This window comes from Raphanus sativus, chromosome 6, assembly GCF_000801105.2.
Source record: "Raphanus sativus cultivar WK10039 chromosome 6, ASM80110v3, whole genome shotgun sequence".
Lineage (NCBI taxonomy): Eukaryota > Viridiplantae > Streptophyta > Magnoliopsida > Brassicales > Brassicaceae > Raphanus > Raphanus sativus.
In genome coordinates this window covers 5,514,563-5,534,525 of record NC_079516.1, presented here as the reverse complement: position 1 = coordinate 5,534,525, position 19,963 = coordinate 5,514,563, and the positions used below count along the sequence as shown (strand labels likewise).

The following is a 19,963-nucleotide window of genomic DNA, read 5'->3' as shown; positions in this document are numbered from 1 at the left end:
AGCCATTCGATTGATCACTTTGAAAACAAATCAATCAGCCATAATTTAATTGATATATTTGTCATATTTAGGGTAATCTAACAATGGTGATAACTCTCTTCAATCTCATTATTTATCGAATGGTTGAGATTCAAAAAAAAAATCTATATTATTCTTTAACTATACAATGAGATTTCCGTAAGAGGAAAAAAATATCAATCATCATTTATTCATAATTATAACTCAAAATTTCCTGATATCCTGTTTCCTTTTACATTTATTCTTTACCGTTGATCTCGGATATTCCTAAGATTTTAATCATGTTCTAAACTTAAATGTTTGATCATATCATAAAAATTAATTTCTAAACTAATGTATCAAATTTTCATTATTCTTATATGTATGACATAGAGGTCCGTTGCAGATACAAACTTGTTTTGTAATATGAATGTTCGTTATAAGAAAATAATGTATATGTCATAATATGACCATTTATATGTATATATTTGTTTTGTAATATGATTCTCTTACTAAATAAACATCCTCAATAAACATTATATGTACGAAATAGAATGCATAATGGAAAAATATACATACATTAGATGATTAAATTGCCAAGCTTTGATACACCATCATTTTCCATTTAGTATATCGTTTGAGTTTTTTTTTTGTTTTCCCAAGTATATCGTTTGAGTTTATAATGATCATGTTAACATAGTTTATAATTTAACTATGTTTTATATATTAGCCGATAGATCAATCGTGGACCATTTGAACACTCTTCGACTTTTGATTGGCATGAACAGATTATCGTTTGAGTTTATAATTCTATATGTCTTATTATCGTTTTCACTTATAACGGAGAAGAAGGTACGATGTGCGAGATATACATGAGCTCATATTATTTTTTTTAGGATATCTATGAATAAATGATGCGAGACATATGGTATATATCAGTGTGATATGGTGAATGACACTTTTTGTAATTCTTCTAGTTAATAAAGGGTTCTTTAATATATGATGTGAGAGGATTTGTGGAGTTGACACGTAGGAAATTGCACATCTGTAAATAATACATGAAGTAAAGGTTAGTTCTTTACAATGCTCCTAAAATAATATATAGAGGATGTGGATTGTTAATCACGCATCAATATCATTCCGCAAAAAAGGCAACAAAATAATACGCCTTCTTATAATTGAAATGAAGGAATCAAATTTTAACATAACTAAAAAAACAAAATACATTGACCCTGAATTTATGTGTATTGCCGTAATTGATAAAGTTTCAATAAATTATGATCACCAAAAATACTCTGAATATGGAAGACTGGTCCGATTTAATCGTAGAGTAATCAGTTAAGGTTTTAATTACGATATATTTAGAATCGTTTGAATAATCAATAATGGCATTTTTTAAGATATGATTATGGTTGTATCATAAAAATAAAAAAATATAAAAATTACGATAAACATAAAATATACAAATAAATATATAAATATATGTTTTCACGAAACGATGGATAAAATATAAATAAAGTATAAAATACGACAACTACCACTATTATAAGTATGAGCATTATATTAACAATAAATATATAAATATATATGTTCTTGGAACAAAAATATATATATGTTCTTTTGTTGGAAAAAAATATTTTTTTTTTATGTTAGTATGAGCAACGAACCAGAATATGATTTTATGTTAGTATAGCCATAATCTTATAAAATATATATTTTATGTTAGTATAACCATAATCTTTTAAAAGGGTCAAGACCAAATAACAAACGTTACATTATATATATACATCACGTAAAGCACATCATGTATAGTATTGGATATTAATAACATTTATTCCCTATTCAATATAACATATGTCCATTAGAATGGCATGAGAAGTAAATACTCTAGGCAAGTATGGGCTTTTGAAAAAATGGTGTGAGGTTAAATGTAGAGATGCCACATAGGAAATGGCACACATGTAATAGACACATGAACAAAAGGTTAATTTGATTAGTGGTCTCCTCAAATAATAGTAAGGGGATTGAATATACAAACTCGATACTACATAAAACTAAATAATATAGAATACATTTTAAAAAAAACCCGTGCGGGTGTGCTTATGTTTATATAATATATAAATATATTATGTTATACATATTTTCATATAAATAATATCCCAATGTAAGTTTTATATGATAAATGTTGGAAATACAAAATATATAGCACTAAATATTTAAAATAATATAGAAAAAATTACTTTACGTTATCATAAAATTTAAAAATCAAATTTAGTAAGTAAACACATTGCTTATTTAAACACATTAGTACACATTGTTATTTATCAAAATTTTATATTAATACACATTGCGATCATGTATAACATTTAGTAAAAACAAAGATAAAAAAAAATTTACTCCCGCTCGATCGAGCGGGTCATGATCTAGTTGTTACTTAAAATAGGTAGCGAATATCATCAATAATTGTATCTGCATAAAGTTATAATTCATCTCCCAACTTTTGTTTTGGTTGTATTATGCAAAATAGCACATATTCTAACCTATATCATATAATACATAATTACAACCACACACTAACTACTCTTTCATATAATCTTGTGATTCCATTGCTAAATATACTAGAAATGTTAATATGTCATTATCGTAGATCTACTCAAAAACAATATTTGTTATACTATTATTATTATTATTATTATTATTATTATTATTATTATTATTTGCGATTCAAATGTCACTAGCAAAAAATCATACAAAGTATTTTATATTTTAAACATTTTTACTTATATATTGTTTTTGTCCATACAATTTATTTATTATGTATCTATCAAACTAATCACAACACTGATATAAGTAGGCTAAGACTCTGAAACAGTTTAGCTTTCATATCATCCCCCACAATTAATTAAGGTGTTGTATATAAGATTTCAGATTTCTTAGCTAGATTTAGTATATTCTTATTGACCTGAAATATAATGTTGGTACAACTATATCTTCACTATAATTTACGAAAAACTTTCTTAACCTAAACCTAATCGATCTATAAGGAGACTTATACCGATTGATTGCACTGAAAAAATACAACTGATAATATATACATTTTATTCTTAGGTGAGTCTTTCTTTTTTTTCCTCATTTTTTAGGTGAGTCTTTCACTATCTACATACACGAGATGTGGAGCCCTTCAATATAAGCTAGTCACAAGAGTATATAGGTATGAAGTATCACGAGTGTCAAGGATAACACTACAATAACACGAAACTAATGAGAAAAATTATCATTGTGGGGGAGAGGGGGGGGGGGGGGAGGGGGATCAGAGAAACATTTGTGATGTGTTGTTTTCACGAATAGCAAAGATCTTTCCACATATGAAATCAAAATCGATAAAATGTACATCAGAATCCTTCGATAACACGATCAAGGATATCAAAAGTTATATTTTATCAAAAATTCAAATCGAGCTATTGACTGATATTCATGTTTGTTTTCAGTGATATTGCCAAATCAATAATCCTGAGAGGTATTCAAGTGCCAGATCAATACATAAATTGGCTGGAAACTTGTAATAGTTAAAATCTTGCTAATAAATAGTGTCCTTAAATATATGGTTTCTTCTTTCTCGATTTTTGTTTGTACAGTGTCAGTCATCAGTAGAAACTCTAACAGAGTTCACATTTTCCTTCTTTTTTTTTCATCAGAATGTTGAAGCAGCAAACTTTATGTTGGTGAAATGGTGTCAAAAGGAAAATGTGACTCTTTTCTTTTCTTTTTTCTGCTTCAACGTTCTGATGAAAATAAATGGATAATGCAACATTAGCCTAAAAAGACATGGGATTGATCAGATCAATAAGGATTTTGGAATTTATTGATATGATAATTGTTTTTTCTTGCCGTATATTGTGCCATGAGTTTGGCCATTTGGGCCGTCTGGATGTGTTTACAGGTCAATGGACTCAGGGCGTACACGCGCAACTCTTTTTGTATGCATCTGTTTAACTTAAACCAGGTCTATTTGTGACAACAGCGAAGAAGACGAGTGCATAAATACGGTTATTTTGAAAATTGATATGTACGATAATAAATTATTGTCTACTATTTTATAAACTTTTTTTTTTTTGAGAAATGCTATTTTTGATACTTTTTATAGTGGAACCTTTTTATATCTTTGATTCTGATTTTTTAATATTATTTACATAATAACATAATTTATATACTGTTATAACTTTGTTTCCAACGTGACTTTAAGTCTATAGATAAAATACTATATATTTACCCTCCCAGATTTAATATAGAAGTTTACTTTTATTCATCAAGATTTTTTTTGTCAGCCTCAAGCATGCTAGCTAATCTCTTGTGTTTCATTTCAATCTCTTAATATGACCCCGAAAAGTGCTCTTTTTATAATAATATAATTAGGATTACTCACACATAGTTTATCCAAGATGATCACTAAGTGGCCTTTTTGTGCACCAGTAGACAAGTGTATATATTTTTTGATAAAAATAGACGAGTATATATATGCTTGAAAAATAAGATTAGGCTACCTAAAGCGTCCATTAAAGTACTTAATACATTCGATCATATATTGGTTAAATTAACCTAACAAAAATTCTAAACAATCCCTCTCCTTTTTGTCAGTAATAGATATATGGACCTGGTGCTTATCCCAACACAAAAGGGCACAAAAGTGCCTCCAAAAGGTTTAATAAATTGGATCGTTTGTGTCATCTAAATTGGATTTGTGACGGATGATGTACACTTAGGGACAAAAGGTTATTTAATTGATAGTTTAAAAGACTTACGTCAGAAAGTGTCATAAAAGTTGTTAATTTAAACCATGAAACTCTTGGACTAACGCAATCTACATGAAAAAGTATGACGAGGTTAAAGTGTCAATATTAGTGTTCGCGTACGAGTGCTACCATTACCATACCATACCATACAAATTTCTAACCAGTTAATAACTTATTTCATGGTGTGACAAAAGCGTTTATGTTTCTATTTTCAAAATGTTTTTCTTTTTCCCTTTTTTCGGTTGTCTGGCCAAAATAATATACTTCAACTTGCAGTTTAATTAGTATCATTTGGAAATTCGTCAGCCACGAGAAAAGTTCAGCATGCCAAAGTTAAACTACTCAATTAAACAATTAAAGTGTATAAAATAATACGACAAAACGAAAAACCTAATTTTATAGTTTACACGATTAAAGAAAGAAACTACAATATATAATCAAGACAGAAACAAAAGGGTAATGATGTCTGACGCTTATCCGCCTAAGACCTAAAAACATGTGACAATGCACTCATCGTCGACTTCAACTCCATTTACTAATCTACGACCAATTTTAAATTTATTTAACTGATTATTACATAATTGCAACAGTTATCTAAGCGTATGAAAGAAAAAAATCATTTTTATGAGAAAGGGCATTTTTCATTGTTGCTTAGAAAATGAATATATCCACTTCCAAAAGAAAAACATAATTTATAGCTCTATCGTGGCGATACATCATATATACACACAAATCTTCTCTACTAAAAAAGAAATATTATTTTTATCTACTAAAAAAATCACAGTAGATTTAAATAATCAATTACATATATTTGATTATTTACGTTAATTTAAAATATAATATTTTTACAAAATCTATATAATTATAAAGATATTAATAAATATATTGTAAATGTAATTTTAAATTTAACTTTTATTATAACAAATCTTCTATATTAAAATAGAAATATCATTTTATCTACTATAAAAGTAACATTAGGCCCATATAATCAATTATTGATTATTTTCATTAATTTATGAAATTATAATATTTCTACAAAATCTACATATTTATAAAGATATTAATAATAAATAATTTTAAATATAATTTTGGATTTAACTTTTAGTGATAACAAAATTTATTGAGGAAAAATTTAACAAAATCTTAATAAAATTTTAAAATATTTTTAATTAATGCAATAATTTATTTTCGTAATTAATAATATAGTAATATTATTATTTAATCGTATATAATGTTTTATTATAAAACAAAAATAAAATTTATTATATGCTATTTATAAATTTAATAATTATATTATATATTATAATATAATAAAGTAATAAATGCATTAAATATGAAAATTATATTAACTTGGTAAATTACCATATTTAAAATATTATTTTCATTAAATTAAATAAACAAAATATCATTCACCATTTAAAATGTTCAAATATCATTCAACGTTTAAAAAGATTAAAATTCGTAAATTATTTAATATTTTCATACAAAAAAAATAAAATTGTTGACATATGTTAAACTTATATATATATATCATTTGTTTACTTTTAAAATCTCAAAATATATTAACTAAATAGATATACAAAATATAATAATATATAATTAATCTTTTGTTTACGTGATATTTACGAAAATACACGGTAAAGTATATTTTTAAACACATCATAGAAATATAGATTATCTTAAACAGTTATTCTTTCTATAATATAACTAAATATATTTTTTTAAATGTATAGTAAGCAAGCTGATTTTTCAAAACAAATTGAAAAAGATGCTCTATATGATTATTTCATATTATAAATTTGTTGTATCGAATTCAAAAATATATTAGTATTTAGTAACAATTAATCAAAAGATAAAATATACAAAGCAAATGTTTGTATATGAATAATATAAAATAAAATAAAAATCTAACTAAAAAGATTATAGAGTTACATAATATATAACACTAAAATCATTTATTTAAAACATATTACATTATATATTATAAAATAAAAGGTTACCCAAATGTAGTATGTACACCTAAAAATGATTCAGTTGGTGTACTATATTCAGCATTGACTAATTTTTATATGTGGTCGCTGGTATTGTGTGAATATATTTGTACACCAAAAAGTGATTATATTTAATTTAATATCTAGAAGTAGAACGAAATTGATTTGATATGTTATTATTGCCATTTTTATGTTTTTATTGATAGTTGTTTTTATCATCTAAAAGGATTTCACATTTTTCTACACACATATATACATTACTGTTGGCTAATTATTACTATATTATCTATGTATTTAGTCACCATCTATGTGTGTGTGTGTATATATGCGTGTGTGGTGACATGCGCAACGAGAAAAAACAATTCAAAATCGATAGAGTAACTTCTTAAGCTACCTAGAACCCCATATATATCACTCTAGTTAAATTATAAATGTAATATTTGCTTATACTCCAACGATTGTTGTTAGGATTTCACATTAAACATGTGGAGGAAGACCTCGTTATCTACATATATATATATAGCTGTTCACACATCAATATAATACAACTCGAGATAACATGTCTAATTTAAAATATACAAATATGAAGATTCAAAGATATAATGGGGACCATCTTTCTTCTAAAACACGTGATACTTAATGTGATAAGAACTTAATTACTTTGAACATTGAATAATTAATACAAACGAGTAGACAATCATTAAGTTGACTTAAACTAATCACAAACGAATAAGGTTAATAACTTCCGCAAATCGGTTCTACTATATATATAACCCAAGTCACAGCCCATGTCGACCAAATCAAATCATAAAAAAAAAGGAATTATTGTCTCGATATATCGATATATAAATTATATGCAAATATTCCGACGACCTTACGAGACAAAAGCTTGGCAGAACCGAATCTGTCCAGCGGAGACTATGGTGAAGATTCATCCCGACCGAACAACCCTTGCTGCCGGAGAAGAAACAAGTTCGCCGTACCTAACGATGGAGAAAGAGAGTTTCACGATTTGGATGAAGTCGTTGGTGTTCAATACAAATGGCTGCACCGTCTTCGATTCAAAAGGAAATATAATTTATCGTGTCGATAATTATAACTCTAAGAGCTGCCGTGAAGTTTACCTGATGGATTTACACGGTCATGTCTTGTTGACCTTGCGTAGACAGGTAGAGACACGTCCCAAAGTTATCTTTCATGCAAGTTCCTAAACGTTTTTATTCGCTATGAAACTAATTAAGTTTTTTTTCGTATGTTTATAGAAGTTTGGATTATTCAAGACATGGGAAGGATACGGAACACCATCGGGGACAGCTGAATCAACAACAAACTTCGAATATTTTAGAGTGAAAAACAATATGTTTAAAATTCCGAGTAAAGATTCATCTTCTTCGTATAGAGTGATAAAGGGAACGTGTAAGAACGATGAACAATATTGTTATAAGATGGTAAGTCGGGGATCAAGTTTAGGAATCGAGGAGAGCTGTGGAAGACTTGTGGCAGAAGTGAAGAGAAAACAATCGAGGAATGGTTTGGAGTTAGGAGATGATGTTTTGACGATGGTGGTTGAGTCACAAGTTGATCACTCTTTCATCATCGGACTTGTTTTAACTCATAGTCTTATCAACTGTAAACTGTAATAAAAGGTGAAAAAAATTACTAACTGATGGTTTTTTGGATTGGAATTATCATTAGTTTTTAACTTTCACAAAATTTTGTCGTTTGTTGCCAATGAAAATACAACTGATCAATGTATGATACTTGTAAGATATAAAAGTTTCAGTCAAATGAGTGTAAGCTCTCTTTTATTCCTTTAAATAGTTTTAAGAGTAGAAAGATGGAGCCAAATATATTAATTCAAGATGGATGGATCATGGATTTCAAATTTTAAATGTTAAGGGTGATTGGCGAATAAATTTTAACGTGGCTGCTGAGAAATTTCCATTTATTAATATAAAGCGGATTGAAGTATATGATTAATTAAGTAGCAGAACTACCAGCACCAATTATTAAACTTTATTTTGCAATAAGGGCTCCCATATTATAATACCTTTGTCGGTGAGATTTGATTTGATTCCCAGAATAAGATTTGTATCTATGTTACATCGAATCGGAAGCGGATATGCGAAAATGGAATCGTAAGGCAAATTTTTTTAAAGTATTATGAACCAGGTATTATTAGAACTGTATAGCCAAAAAAAAAAAAAACTGTATAGCCATATACATACACACACACACACATATATATATATATATATATATATATATATATATATATAAGAAACTTTATCAAATTTGATTAAAATTATATGATTCAAAGTAAAAATAAAGTATTTATTTATTTATAATAATTTAAAATGATTTCATATTAAAACTGTGAAAGTACATATACATTAAGTTTATAAGAAATTATTATATCAATTATTTTAAATATTTAATAAATAATTGAAAATATATATGTTATATATCTAATGAAAAAGCTCAATGCATAGATAATTTATAGTATTAGTTTTAATATTTGTATATTTCTTTTTTTTCATTACTATTAAATTTTAGTTTTTTATTAAAACATGATTTTTTATTTTTATTGATTTATGATGTGATTCCAAAACGAAGTCCTAAGTTTCAAACGTATTTTTTAATAAATAGGATATTTTAAAATTGTTTTGAAAATGAGATTTCATGTTTCAAAATATTCTGTCTGAAGCGAAAAGTGGAAGTTGCAACCTAATTTGTATTTTAAAATGTCGTATGTACATGATACTATTATTAAGAAACTATAAGCTAAGTAAGAAAACCGCTTGTTGTAAGGCCATGAAACTGTGAGCTAAGTACGAAAGCTGGTTGTTGAAAGGCAATGAAACATGGACGGATGACACGATGATGACGGATCGATCTGAAGCCATTAGTGTCTAAAGTATGAATCTTTTGTGTGTACAGTCTCAGTGATTCATCTTGGAGTTGTTCAGACACCAATTACTTCTGCTTATTGCCGAGCTCCTAGCTTAGGCGGCAAGAGGAAGATTTTGCCACTATATGACGGTTGAATGTGAGAAATATGATTATGACTAATTAATTATCGAATGTAATAGCGGCTTTGATAAGGTGCTAGACTTCTAATCAAGCGATTCCGAGTGTGATATGTTTTCGAGTATATATACTTCATTTGTGAAGTGGGGCTTCTAACGAGGCATGCAAAGCTTAAAGGTCCAAGCCCATTCACTTTCACCTTCACTTTTACTTCATGATATTTGTTTTTACTTTTAGGTGAGTTGGTGGACATTATTACTCACTTCATAATTCGTTCGACTCAGGTTGCTGAGTTAACAATTTGTCTGTAGCATAAAATGAATAAAAATCAATACAATTCCTCTTTTTAGTTTGTCTTTTAGCTCGATTTTACGTCCGTGTACTTCCACGTGTGTTGGTGTGTAGTTTACTGCTAGTAGTGGCAGACACAAGATTTTGTGTTAAATAAAGATTTGAGATTGAATATTCGACTGGGAGCTTTCTAGATTCTTTTACAACCACGGATTGTGGAAGGGCTCTCTCTCTCTCTCCTTTCTAGAGAGAGAAAATTCTCTAGTCCTATCCCTCTTATCAGACTTCTATTTTTCAGAGGGAGGACGAGATTTTCCCTGTTTTTGATGTAAAATAACTTTCAATCGAAAGATTGAATCTTTTGCTTCGCTTTGGCGATCTTTCTTTTCCTGTTGAGGAAGTAGTTTTCGCTTTGGACGATTTTGTTGTGTATTTTCAAAACAAATAGGAGTTGTTCTTCAAGTTCTATCTTTCCCTGATTTGTTTTGAAATAAAATTAAGTTATTCTCTCCTCTTCACAGCATATTTTAAATCCTTTGGTTTTTGTGTTTTGATTTCTCTTTCTTCATGGATATTCACTTAATCCTTTCTGATGAGAGTCAATCTCTATTCTCCTTTGTGAAGCATGATAGGCTTTTAATAGAGTATCTCTGAGGAAAGGAAGCTGTGGTATTGGATTTGATCTTGGCTGATTATTATGGAGATTTAGATGAGCCGGCATCTTTCTAAAGATGGTCCGACAATAATCTCTCGTAAGTCATCCGAGCTTTCCCCGAGTTATAATCTGTTGGAGTTTGAGTTTTTCAAGCACAAGCAAAGATGGAGTGAAAGATGGAGTTCATGGAGTACAGATCAAGGAGGATGCAGTACGGTGGAGAAGGTGAAGATGAAGATGAAGCTTCAGCAGGGATGATTCTAGAATTTGTCGACGGCGGAGCTTCAATTTTCAGATTTGCATGTTTAATTATTGACACGTGTTGTATCTCCTTTTTTAAGCTGACACGTATGTATAGAAGAAATCTATCTGTACTCATGTTGCCTGTGGGCTTTTATAAAGCCAAAAGTTGACAAAAAAAAAAAAGATTCTTTTACAACCATCTAAATAAATGCGGATCACCTACCAGCCAAAAAGATCAAAATAGTTTAATTCATTGCTTTTTCTAGAACAGATAGATTAAAAATGTCATTGATATTCTTTAAATAATAATTTGTTTTAGTGCGCATAGTTTAATATAATAATGAAATTAAAAAAATTGCAGGACATGGGTGCTTTCAGAAGTTACATCATCTTCTGTCTCTTGAGATCAGCTATCTTAGGAGCTTTGTCTCAATTGAACCAAAGAAAATGGTCCCAACTACATTTGCATTCTTAACTTTATCTTATCTCTTGATTTAACTTTATCTTTGTACATATTGATTACGCTAGTTAATACTGTCCATATCTTCAGTTCACTTATCCCTAATATCATTTGAGAAAACATAATTGATGAAAGGAAGTAATTTGCTGTTCGGAGATGATAAGAAGCACCATTAACAAACTATAGACAACAGTTCGAGATATGCTAAAATTTTACAGTAAGTTTAACTATGAACATGTGAGTCAAGTGTGTGGTACAAGGAGGGACCCGGACAACGCAGACTTTGTCAACTTGTTCATCAACTTGTCTTTCTTTATATCTCTTTTCGAGTCTCAATGAACTTGCTGTCACACAGATCTCAAAATTTTCCCAATGTTGCTACCATATCATTCCATGGTTATCTCAACTAGCCATCTCGGGATGGGGTTCATTTATTTTGATTCTTCAAATAGTATGAAAGTCCAACTAATCTCGTCGCGACTCTATACAGAAATATTATTTCCTTGAGATTGTCAATCATGTGAGAATATGTATACTATTTCAACTACAGGCTGGCGTGACAATATTAGAAGAAGTATACGTCTATGTATACGTAACGTCTATATACCTCATACGTGGAAGATGTACTCATGTTTCTTCTTTGCTAAAAAAAGATGTACTCATGTTGCTAGCTAATGGTTAATTAATTCCCTTTTTCCTCAACTTTTTATTCCCTGCTTCTTAGTAACATTTCTTGGGCAAAGTAATTTATATTATTTATATTATCTATATATATAAAAGAAGATTGATCTCTCCTGCTGACACATCAGCATCCACCTAAGAAATTCGAGTATCCTTGCGTTGATACGTGTCCAAAAAAAGTGCAACTCAGCGTTTCATTTAGCTTGGTTTTAGATGGGCTTTGATCATTAATGTGTGTTGGGCTAACGCTGTGTACGGCCCGGGTAAATGGAGTCTGCTCTCCAACTTTAATTCTATTCGATCAAAGAATACTCCTCGTGCGACGGCGATGCCGGGACGTCTGGGCTTCTTCTCGCTATCTGAAACGGTTCGACCTGTGACTTCGTGTTTAATCTCATTCAATGTGTCATTTAGATCTGCAGCAAGGATCTATATAAATATGTGAGTACTTCTCATCTTTTCCTCATCCTCTCTTCGTATCATTCACAATATACTAATGCGTCATTGTTCTTTGATTTGATTATGGGTTGTTCTTAGCTTTGCTCATATTCATCCTTGGTTTTGGTCCATTGTAATTGAAGAAACACTTCAATTATGTTTTCACACTTCGTAATCTGGACTCTGAAACTTGGTACTTGAATCTTCTTATATCTAAGCAAAATCACATCTTTATTTTATATTTATAAAACTTGAAAGAGCTGCTTATATATATATATATATATATATATATATATATAGGTTGTTAAGAAAGATGAAGATGTTAAAGTGATTGAAATGGTGGGGGATGAGGATTTGGTTGCCTCCACCACCAAAGTTATCTTCGCTGAAATTATCTCAATAAAAGCAAAGAGTTCGTTGAAGATTTCAGCCATTAAATCATTGTGAGAGTTTGCATATATATATATTCCCATGTTTGCTTTTAGAAAGGGGGTTATATTACATCATGTTGCAGTTCTAGAATATTGATGTCATCAGAACTATTAGCAGTGTTCTTGGCCAGAACATAGCTCTGAATTATTAATTTACAATGACTGGCATGTAGCAATCACAGATCAGTTTGCTTCTGTTAGATTGATGGTATGGTAGCAATTAGCAAAGTTTACTGAAAACTATGGGATGGAGAAAACAGGAACGCCAACAACGAATAGGAAGAAGCTATTCCAGTTGGAGATTTCCACTAAAGCAACTCCAAACGAAGAGTTTCTAATTTGCTTTCAGTGTGTATCATTTTCTTTTCCTAGGTGAATTTGTAAGCAACTTCATATAATGGGTTTCATATATGAACTTGCTGCAACCATAAAAATTGTTTTTTTTACTTTTATGTGTCAATTTTTTAGTGATATAATTAAAAAGTCATGTGCTAATCTTATCACAGAAATTTTTTTGGTAACACGACTCAATTCAGCAACAATATGTCGCATACGTTCAATTTCGAAATAAAACTTCAAGTCAATACATATTTGCAAAGTTAATTCGTTTCTTTTTAAAAAAAAATCCAACAAACAAAAAACTATGGAGTACATGACAACATATAAATTTTAAGAAAATCAGCATAATTCAAATCTATGAAGGACAAAATATAAGGGGTTGTTATTCAATCAAGGATATAAGTATTTCAATTTCTTTGACATATAGTTTTGTTTTAATGGAATAAATAACAATTAAGAAACTTAACATCGAGACATGTAAATAATTCTTTTGGTATCTTTTGACAAATTTTTAAATCCAGACACATTTTTTTTTGCACAATACACATTTGACTATATTATAGTACATTATAATTATTTTGTGAAACTGAATTATTTTACATGCTAGGATATCTATATAAATAAAATAATATTCTCATTATTGTAATCATTTTATTTTAAATCAAGAATATGCTAAGTTTGTTTTTAAAATTTTATCACAATTTAAGATAATTTATATTTTATTGTGTATCATTTTTACCGTAATTTAAGGTATATTTATATTTTACTTTTGTATCATTTTTATCATAATTTAATATATATTTATATTTTAATTTTATTTTTTGTCAGCTTACAAACATTTTGTCAGCCTTGTAAAAATTATAAGTGATGTATTTATGAGGTAAATGTAAATTATACAAAAAATAATCATATAAATCACAAATAAAGTATATCCCGCCCGTAGGGCGGGCCGACCCTAGTTATATATAAAGTAATGATGAAGAGAATTTGTTAGTGGAATTAACTAACGACGTAGATAAAGCGAATGTAACAAGTAAAATCCAAGGAACGAAGGGTGATGTTAAGGTGGGTAGGTAATATACTAACACTATGTTACATTCACATGATTTGAAAGTGATTCCAGACTCTCGTCGTGTGTTTAGTGTTACATCACATTTTTAACTAAACCAATGTTTTTTTACTCACAATGGCATTATTGTAGAAAACTCTCACAAGTAAGGGTACAACAGTAAGTAACCAAACTATATAAATAAACGACTCACCACTCTCTATTATTCTGGAGAGTAAACAACAAACCAGAGCGAGAGAGAGAAAGGGAAACCCCCCCTCAAAAGAAGCTAATATTTGCAATTTCGCCGCAAAGTTTTGCATATCTGAACATTTAACACCCTCAAATTTGAGTTAGACAAGAAGACAACCATGTGTGGAGGAGCTATAATCTCCGATTTCATCCCTCCGCGGAGCTCCCGCCGCGTCACCAGCGAGTTTCTCTGGCCGCGGGATCTGAAGAAGAAGAACAAGGGGAAGAAAGCTTCAAAGAAGAAGCGATCCGATTTCTTCGATCTGGACGATGAATTCGAGGCTGATTTTCAAGGTTTTGAGGATGATGATGACTGCGAAGACGATTTCGATGATGATGATGATGATGATGATGATGATGATGATATCTTCGCTAAAGTGAAGCCCTTTGTCTTCACCGCGACCACCAAGCCCGTACCTTTCCCTCCCAACGCCACTGGTAAAATACATTTGGGATTTAGATTCGAATCTCATTTTGTGGTGAATGGGTTTTGTGAGTGTTCATGAAAGTTCGTTCCTTTTCGCCATTTCGATAGGAAAGATGAGAGCTTTTTTTTCTATTGCCATTGCTTATTGGGAATATGTCTTAAGGGGCTTGTCTGACTTTTATATGATTCATGAAATAATTTGGATCTTTTGTTTCTTTCTCAGAGGCTTTTTACTTAGTGTTTAATTGTTGTTTGGAAGTTGTTGGCTTTGTTACTATGTTTGATTATCTACCAGCTTACTTGGGATCTTGGTGTTGCTGATGTTCAGATCTCGTAGCTCCTGAAGAGATGCTGTTTTATGAATGATCATATGATTGATTGAATTGTTTGATAGTGTGTGTTTTGACGAGAAAAAAACCATACAGACTAATTAATTGTTGTTTGCAAGTGTTTGGGATGTTGTTGATATTATTCGTTTTGGAGTGGGCCTATGTCCAGATCCCATAGAGAGAGATACAGCTTTGACTGATTGATATTTGATATGATTGATTGATAATGTTGTTTCTGACTCCATTAGGTTCAGTGTCTGGCAAGAAGACCATAGAGTCCGGTGGGCAAGCTGAGAAGTGTGCTAAGAGGAAGAGAAAGAATCAGTACAGGGGGATTAGGCAGCGACCATGGGGAAAATGGGCTGCTGAGATCCGTGATCCCAGGAAAGGCTCCCGGGAATGGCTTGGAACATTCGACACCGCTGAGGAAGCAGCAAGAGCCTATGATGCAGCTGCACGCAGAATCCGCGGCAGTAAAGCTAAGGTGAATTTCCCAGAGGAGAACAACAACAACAACCCCACAGTCTCCCAGAAACGCCCTTCTGCTAAGAAGCCTGTGGCTAAACCAAACCAAACTCCAGCTTTGGTTCAGCAGCCAGTGAGTCAGTACCGCAACAACTCCTTTGGTGATGTGTGTTTTATGGAAGAGAAGCCTCAGATGTACAACAACCAGTACTTCAGTTCTGATCAGGGGAGTAACTCATTTGACTGCTCTGAGTTTGGGTTGAGCGATCACAACGGCCCCAAGACACCTGAGATCTCTTCAGTGGTTGTCAGTAATCACCAAGCTCCTTTCACTGAAGAAACCAATGCAGCCAAGAAGCTCAAACTCAGCTCTCATGACGGGACAAGCTGCAATGATCAGTCTGATGATCTGATGGCATACCTTGACAATGCGTTGTGGGAATCTCCATCTTCATTAGAAGTGGAAGCCATGCTGGGTGTAGATGCTGCCGGTGCGACTCAGGGAGAGGAGAACCCTATGGACCTATGGAGCTTAGATGATATCAATTACATGCTGGAAGGAGTCTTCTGAAGTTCTTGATGGTTGCCGAGTTTGTAAATAAAGCTATGTATGTGTGTGTTGGTGAGTTTCGAGGCTATTGTGGATTCAGTTGTTAAGATAAACAGCCTTAACTTTGGTTTCTTAATCATACAATCTTGTTTTTGGTTTTTTCTTGTTTCACAGGATTTGATACAGGTCAAATATGGAGCTTATTGCATCGTTTTATTTATATATGAGTCTCTTTAAAAAAATATGGAATAAAAGGGTGATGAAGTAAATAGAAGTATAACTTTCTATCTAATGAGTCGTCTTCCTTCAGTCTTTTTTTTTGTTTGCCTTCTTTTCTTAAGACAGTTATCAATCTTTTGACATTTCTTTACTAGCAGCGGTATCAATTCAACAGACTGTTGAGTTGATGTGGGATGGTCAGTCCGATCTTGTTGGACACTACAATCTCAAGACCTTGTTTCAAAGCTTTTAATTAATTTTAAAATTTGGCTGAATATGTTTGTTTTACAAACGGCATTAAATTTGATGGTTGTATGATAATAATAACAATTTGAAAAATTACAAAAATTATTGCATGATTTTGAAGATCATAATCAATTCAATAAACGGTTAACTATTTTTTATTCTCGATGGGATATGAGTTTTATAGCTTACAAACAAACAGCCGTTTACTTATTTTACAAAAGAAAACTAGGGCTACTAGATTTCTTGCGCTGGAAGATAAGTCACAGATTTACGTACAAGATCCCTTATGTTCACCGGAGAGACAACATGTTTGTCTCCAGAATAGAACAGATTGGCGATGTCCTCATCAGTTTTCTCAGTGTTGTGTCGCCCGTCAAAGAACAAAAACCCTTTCTGGTAACTGCATAGTTTCGAATGCACGTTGCTATAGCCACACCCTAACGCATTTCTCGATCCAATACCACAGCAAGAGGTCGTCGTATCAGTATACCCTAACCATCAAAATATCACGATTTTCATTCCATATTATAATTACAAGAAATATATATATATCATAAATTTTTTTAAAAGGGAGTTTTTTCTTTAATTACCGTAGCGTGATGGTTCATTGATTCTTCGGAGAATCTCACCGTTGAAATCAAAGACGCTGTACCGTAAGCTACGGTATCGTACAGTCATGGCAAAGAGCACAGGACCAAGCCGCTCATTGTGTGTTTTCACCATGAAGTTAACCATATCCATACAACTCTCACCTGTCTTAAACTCTTGTCTCACTATCGGTAAACAACCAAGCGGTCCCAAGTTCTGTACCGCAAACTTCCTCGCCCCACCTGACTTGTACAAACTCTGCATATCACTCAAAACAAAAAAAAAAAATTCCCGGTTCAATGTTGACTAATAATAATAATTTATCACCATATGATCAAAATCTAATCAAAGCTAGACCGGACCAGATCTAAACCGTCAAGTAACGTTTGTTGAAACCTACACATACCATTAGATCTCTGGATAATTTTTGAAGAACATTGGTAACAAAAGCAACTTGCTCCACAGGATTAGCATTTGGATGAGCCTTAATGAAATTTAAGTAATCATCAGCTCCGATGTTGATCATGTATATAGCTTCTGCTCGTTCTTTATCACTCCATTTCTTATGTAACTCTATAAACTTCGTTATCTGTTGTCCAAAACTCATCTGCCAAAAGGACAAAATCATTACAAAATCCATTTTAATTAGTCTTATTCCTCTTTGTCCAAAGCGATAAAGTCAAAGCTTACAGTGTCAGATGGAGATCCAAGAACAGTTGCTCCAGAAATAGCAAAGCTTGCTCCACGAGAGAGATCCGCTTTTGGATCAAGAACCGGAGGTACCGGTTCTTGATTACCAATCAATCGACCTAGTTGCAGTTACATTATAATCAGTTACCAGATTTGTGTTGTACAACACTTGCATGTGTTTGTGTTGTGTTACATAAGTTTTATACCGACAAAGTCTGGGACAATGTTGCCGTCAGACCAACGACCGGTCGGAAAATCGATGGACTCGCCGTATGGCCAGGTGGTGGCCGGATCGAACGCTGATGAGAAGAACTTCGTGTTGCCTACATCGTAGGAAGAGTCGCCGAAGGTGAATAAGAGAGGTGGCTCGCCGGAGACGTTTGCCGGGAAAGTGGCGAGTGTAAAAGACGCTACTAACCCTGCGAAGATGATTAAATTACGGTTTACTGCCATTTTCTGTTTTTAAAAAGGCGTTTGAGCTTTTTGACTGTGGAGTGGAGTTGTGTTTGGAGTTTTATACTTGTTGTCTGAAGTGTTTGTTATGTGAGCCACTAAACCAAACCAAACCGAGATTAACTCGGTTGGTTGATTTTTATGTAGAAGTAAACCATTTAAAACTGAAACTAACCGCTTTGGTTATGTTTGTCGTAGACTTAATGTGTTGAGATCCCCGATCGTATTTAATTCGGAAAGTGGGTGCGGGAGAGTTGTGAATCATGTGATGTTACCCCATTAGGAAACAGAATGAATAATATACGTTATCCTGATTGGTGTGGACAGAGTTATAATAAATCATGTTTTCTTCAAATGTTTACCAGCAGTTCAAACATGAGTGTTTTGTAAGATTTCTTTTTATTCAGAAATTTGTTTAATGTTTTTAATTTATTAAATACAGACTATTTTTTGTGAGGATTACCAAAGAAAATTGAAAAGGGTAGTTGTGCTCTCATGAGAACTTCTAGCATCATGCATGGGCTTCTTCGTTGTGGCCATTTTCTTCAAAGTCTGTGCTTCGACATAGTACTTCACTTGGCAAACAAATGGGTAAGTTGGTCCTTCAAACAAGTTTCACTAAAAAAGGCTTCTACATGTACACATATGGGCTTCAGCATTCTGTTCCAAAATTCTGGTTCATTTTGGTTCTCTATATGATGAAAAGTTTTAAAAGGTGTTTTCGCCCACAATAATGGTGTGACATTTGTTGCGAGAAAACAAAAATGGGTGACATTTAATATAACCAGAATCTAGGAATTTTAACTGTTTACGTATAATTATCAAAGAACCTCATTCTGTTCATTCCATGAAGTTTGTAACGCAGCGTTTTTGTTTAGTTTTAAATCAAACTAGATTTTGACCCGCCCGACCGGGGCGGGTATTTATTTTATGTTTTTTTTTTAATAATAGATGATGTATTTGTAATACTTAAATATAAATTTAGATTGGAAAATAATCTTTGCAGTTATAATAAAAATTAAAACTAAAATTTTAATAAAAATATTATGATACAAATTTTAAATTTTCTAATTAAAATAATATAGAGGAGTCATAAATTTTTTTAGTTCAAAAATCTTAGCATTCCATAAAAAATTATAAATACATAAAATATATAAACATATTTGGAACTATAATTTCTATTAAAATAATTTTTTTTTTTAAAAAATAATCTTGCGTTGTTTTTATTTATTTTTAGAGCTTGACCTGTGACTGTATAAATATTTTCTTTCTCTTTAGTTTTTTTTGTGTACTAATGGTATACTATATTTATATTTGTAAATTAAAATGTATTACATAATTGTTAATATA

General features: G+C 31.3%; 3 protein-coding genes across 3 annotated transcripts; 2 read left to right on the top strand and 1 right to left on the bottom strand.

Annotated features, from left to right (window-relative positions):
- The first annotated feature begins 7,593 nt into the window (after positions 1 to 7,593).
- On the top strand, positions 7,594 to 8,499 carry LOC130494692 (protein LURP-one-related 11-like). Its single transcript, XM_056988141.1, has 2 exons — positions 7,594 to 7,947; positions 8,041 to 8,499. The coding sequence occupies exons 1-2, from the start codon at positions 7,633 to 7,635 to the stop codon at positions 8,416 to 8,418; spliced, it is 693 nt and encodes a 230-aa protein (XP_056844121.1). The 5' UTR covers positions 7,594 to 7,632; the 3' UTR covers positions 8,419 to 8,499.
- Positions 8,500 to 14,631: 6,132 nt separating this feature from the next.
- LOC108806150 (ethylene-responsive transcription factor RAP2-2) lies at positions 14,632 to 16,575 on the top strand. Its single transcript, XM_018578185.2, has 2 exons — positions 14,632 to 15,084; positions 15,651 to 16,575. Exons 1-2 carry the CDS (start codon positions 14,766 to 14,768, stop codon positions 16,436 to 16,438), a joined length of 1,107 nt encoding a protein of 368 aa, XP_018433687.1. The 5' UTR covers positions 14,632 to 14,765; the 3' UTR covers positions 16,439 to 16,575.
- Positions 16,576 to 17,087: 512 nt separating this feature from the next.
- Positions 17,088 to 18,739, bottom strand: LOC108809566 (GDSL esterase/lipase At3g14220). Its single transcript, XM_018581704.2, has 5 exons — positions 18,367 to 18,739; positions 18,161 to 18,279; positions 17,877 to 18,077; positions 17,473 to 17,728; positions 17,088 to 17,373 (listed from the first exon to the last, which is right to left on the bottom strand). The coding sequence occupies exons 1-5, from the start codon at positions 18,611 to 18,613 to the stop codon at positions 17,117 to 17,119; spliced, it is 1,080 nt and encodes a 359-aa protein (XP_018437206.1). The 5' UTR covers positions 18,614 to 18,739; the 3' UTR covers positions 17,088 to 17,116.
- Positions 18,740 to 19,963: the final 1,224 nt, after the last annotated feature.

Excerpts from the sequence above, each read along its gene's own strand:
- LOC130494692 (XM_056988141.1), top strand. The coding sequence starts at position 7,633 with ATGCAAATATTCCGACGACCTTACGAGACAAAAGCTTGGCAGAACCGA. Across the intron at positions 7,948-8,040 it reads TGTTGACCTTGCGTAGACAG|AAGTTTGGATTATTCAAGAC; the intron begins GTAGAGACACGT and ends GTATGTTTATAG.
- LOC108806150 (XM_018578185.2), top strand. The coding sequence starts at position 14,766 with ATGTGTGGAGGAGCTATAATCTCCGATTTCATCCCTCCGCGGAGCTCC. Across the intron at positions 15,085-15,650 it reads TTTCCCTCCCAACGCCACTG|GTTCAGTGTCTGGCAAGAAG; the intron begins GTAAAATACATT and ends TGACTCCATTAG.
- LOC108809566 (XM_018581704.2), bottom strand. The coding sequence starts at position 18,613 with ATGGCAGTAAACCGTAATTTAATCATCTTCGCAGGGTTAGTAGCGTCT. Across the intron at positions 18,078-18,160 it reads TTGGATCTCCATCTGACACT|ATGAGTTTTGGACAACAGAT; the intron begins GTAAGCTTTGAC and ends TCCTTTTGGCAG. Across the intron at positions 17,729-17,876 it reads AATTATCCAGAGATCTAATG|AGTTTGTACAAGTCAGGTGG; the intron begins GTATGTGTAGGT and ends AGTGATATGCAG.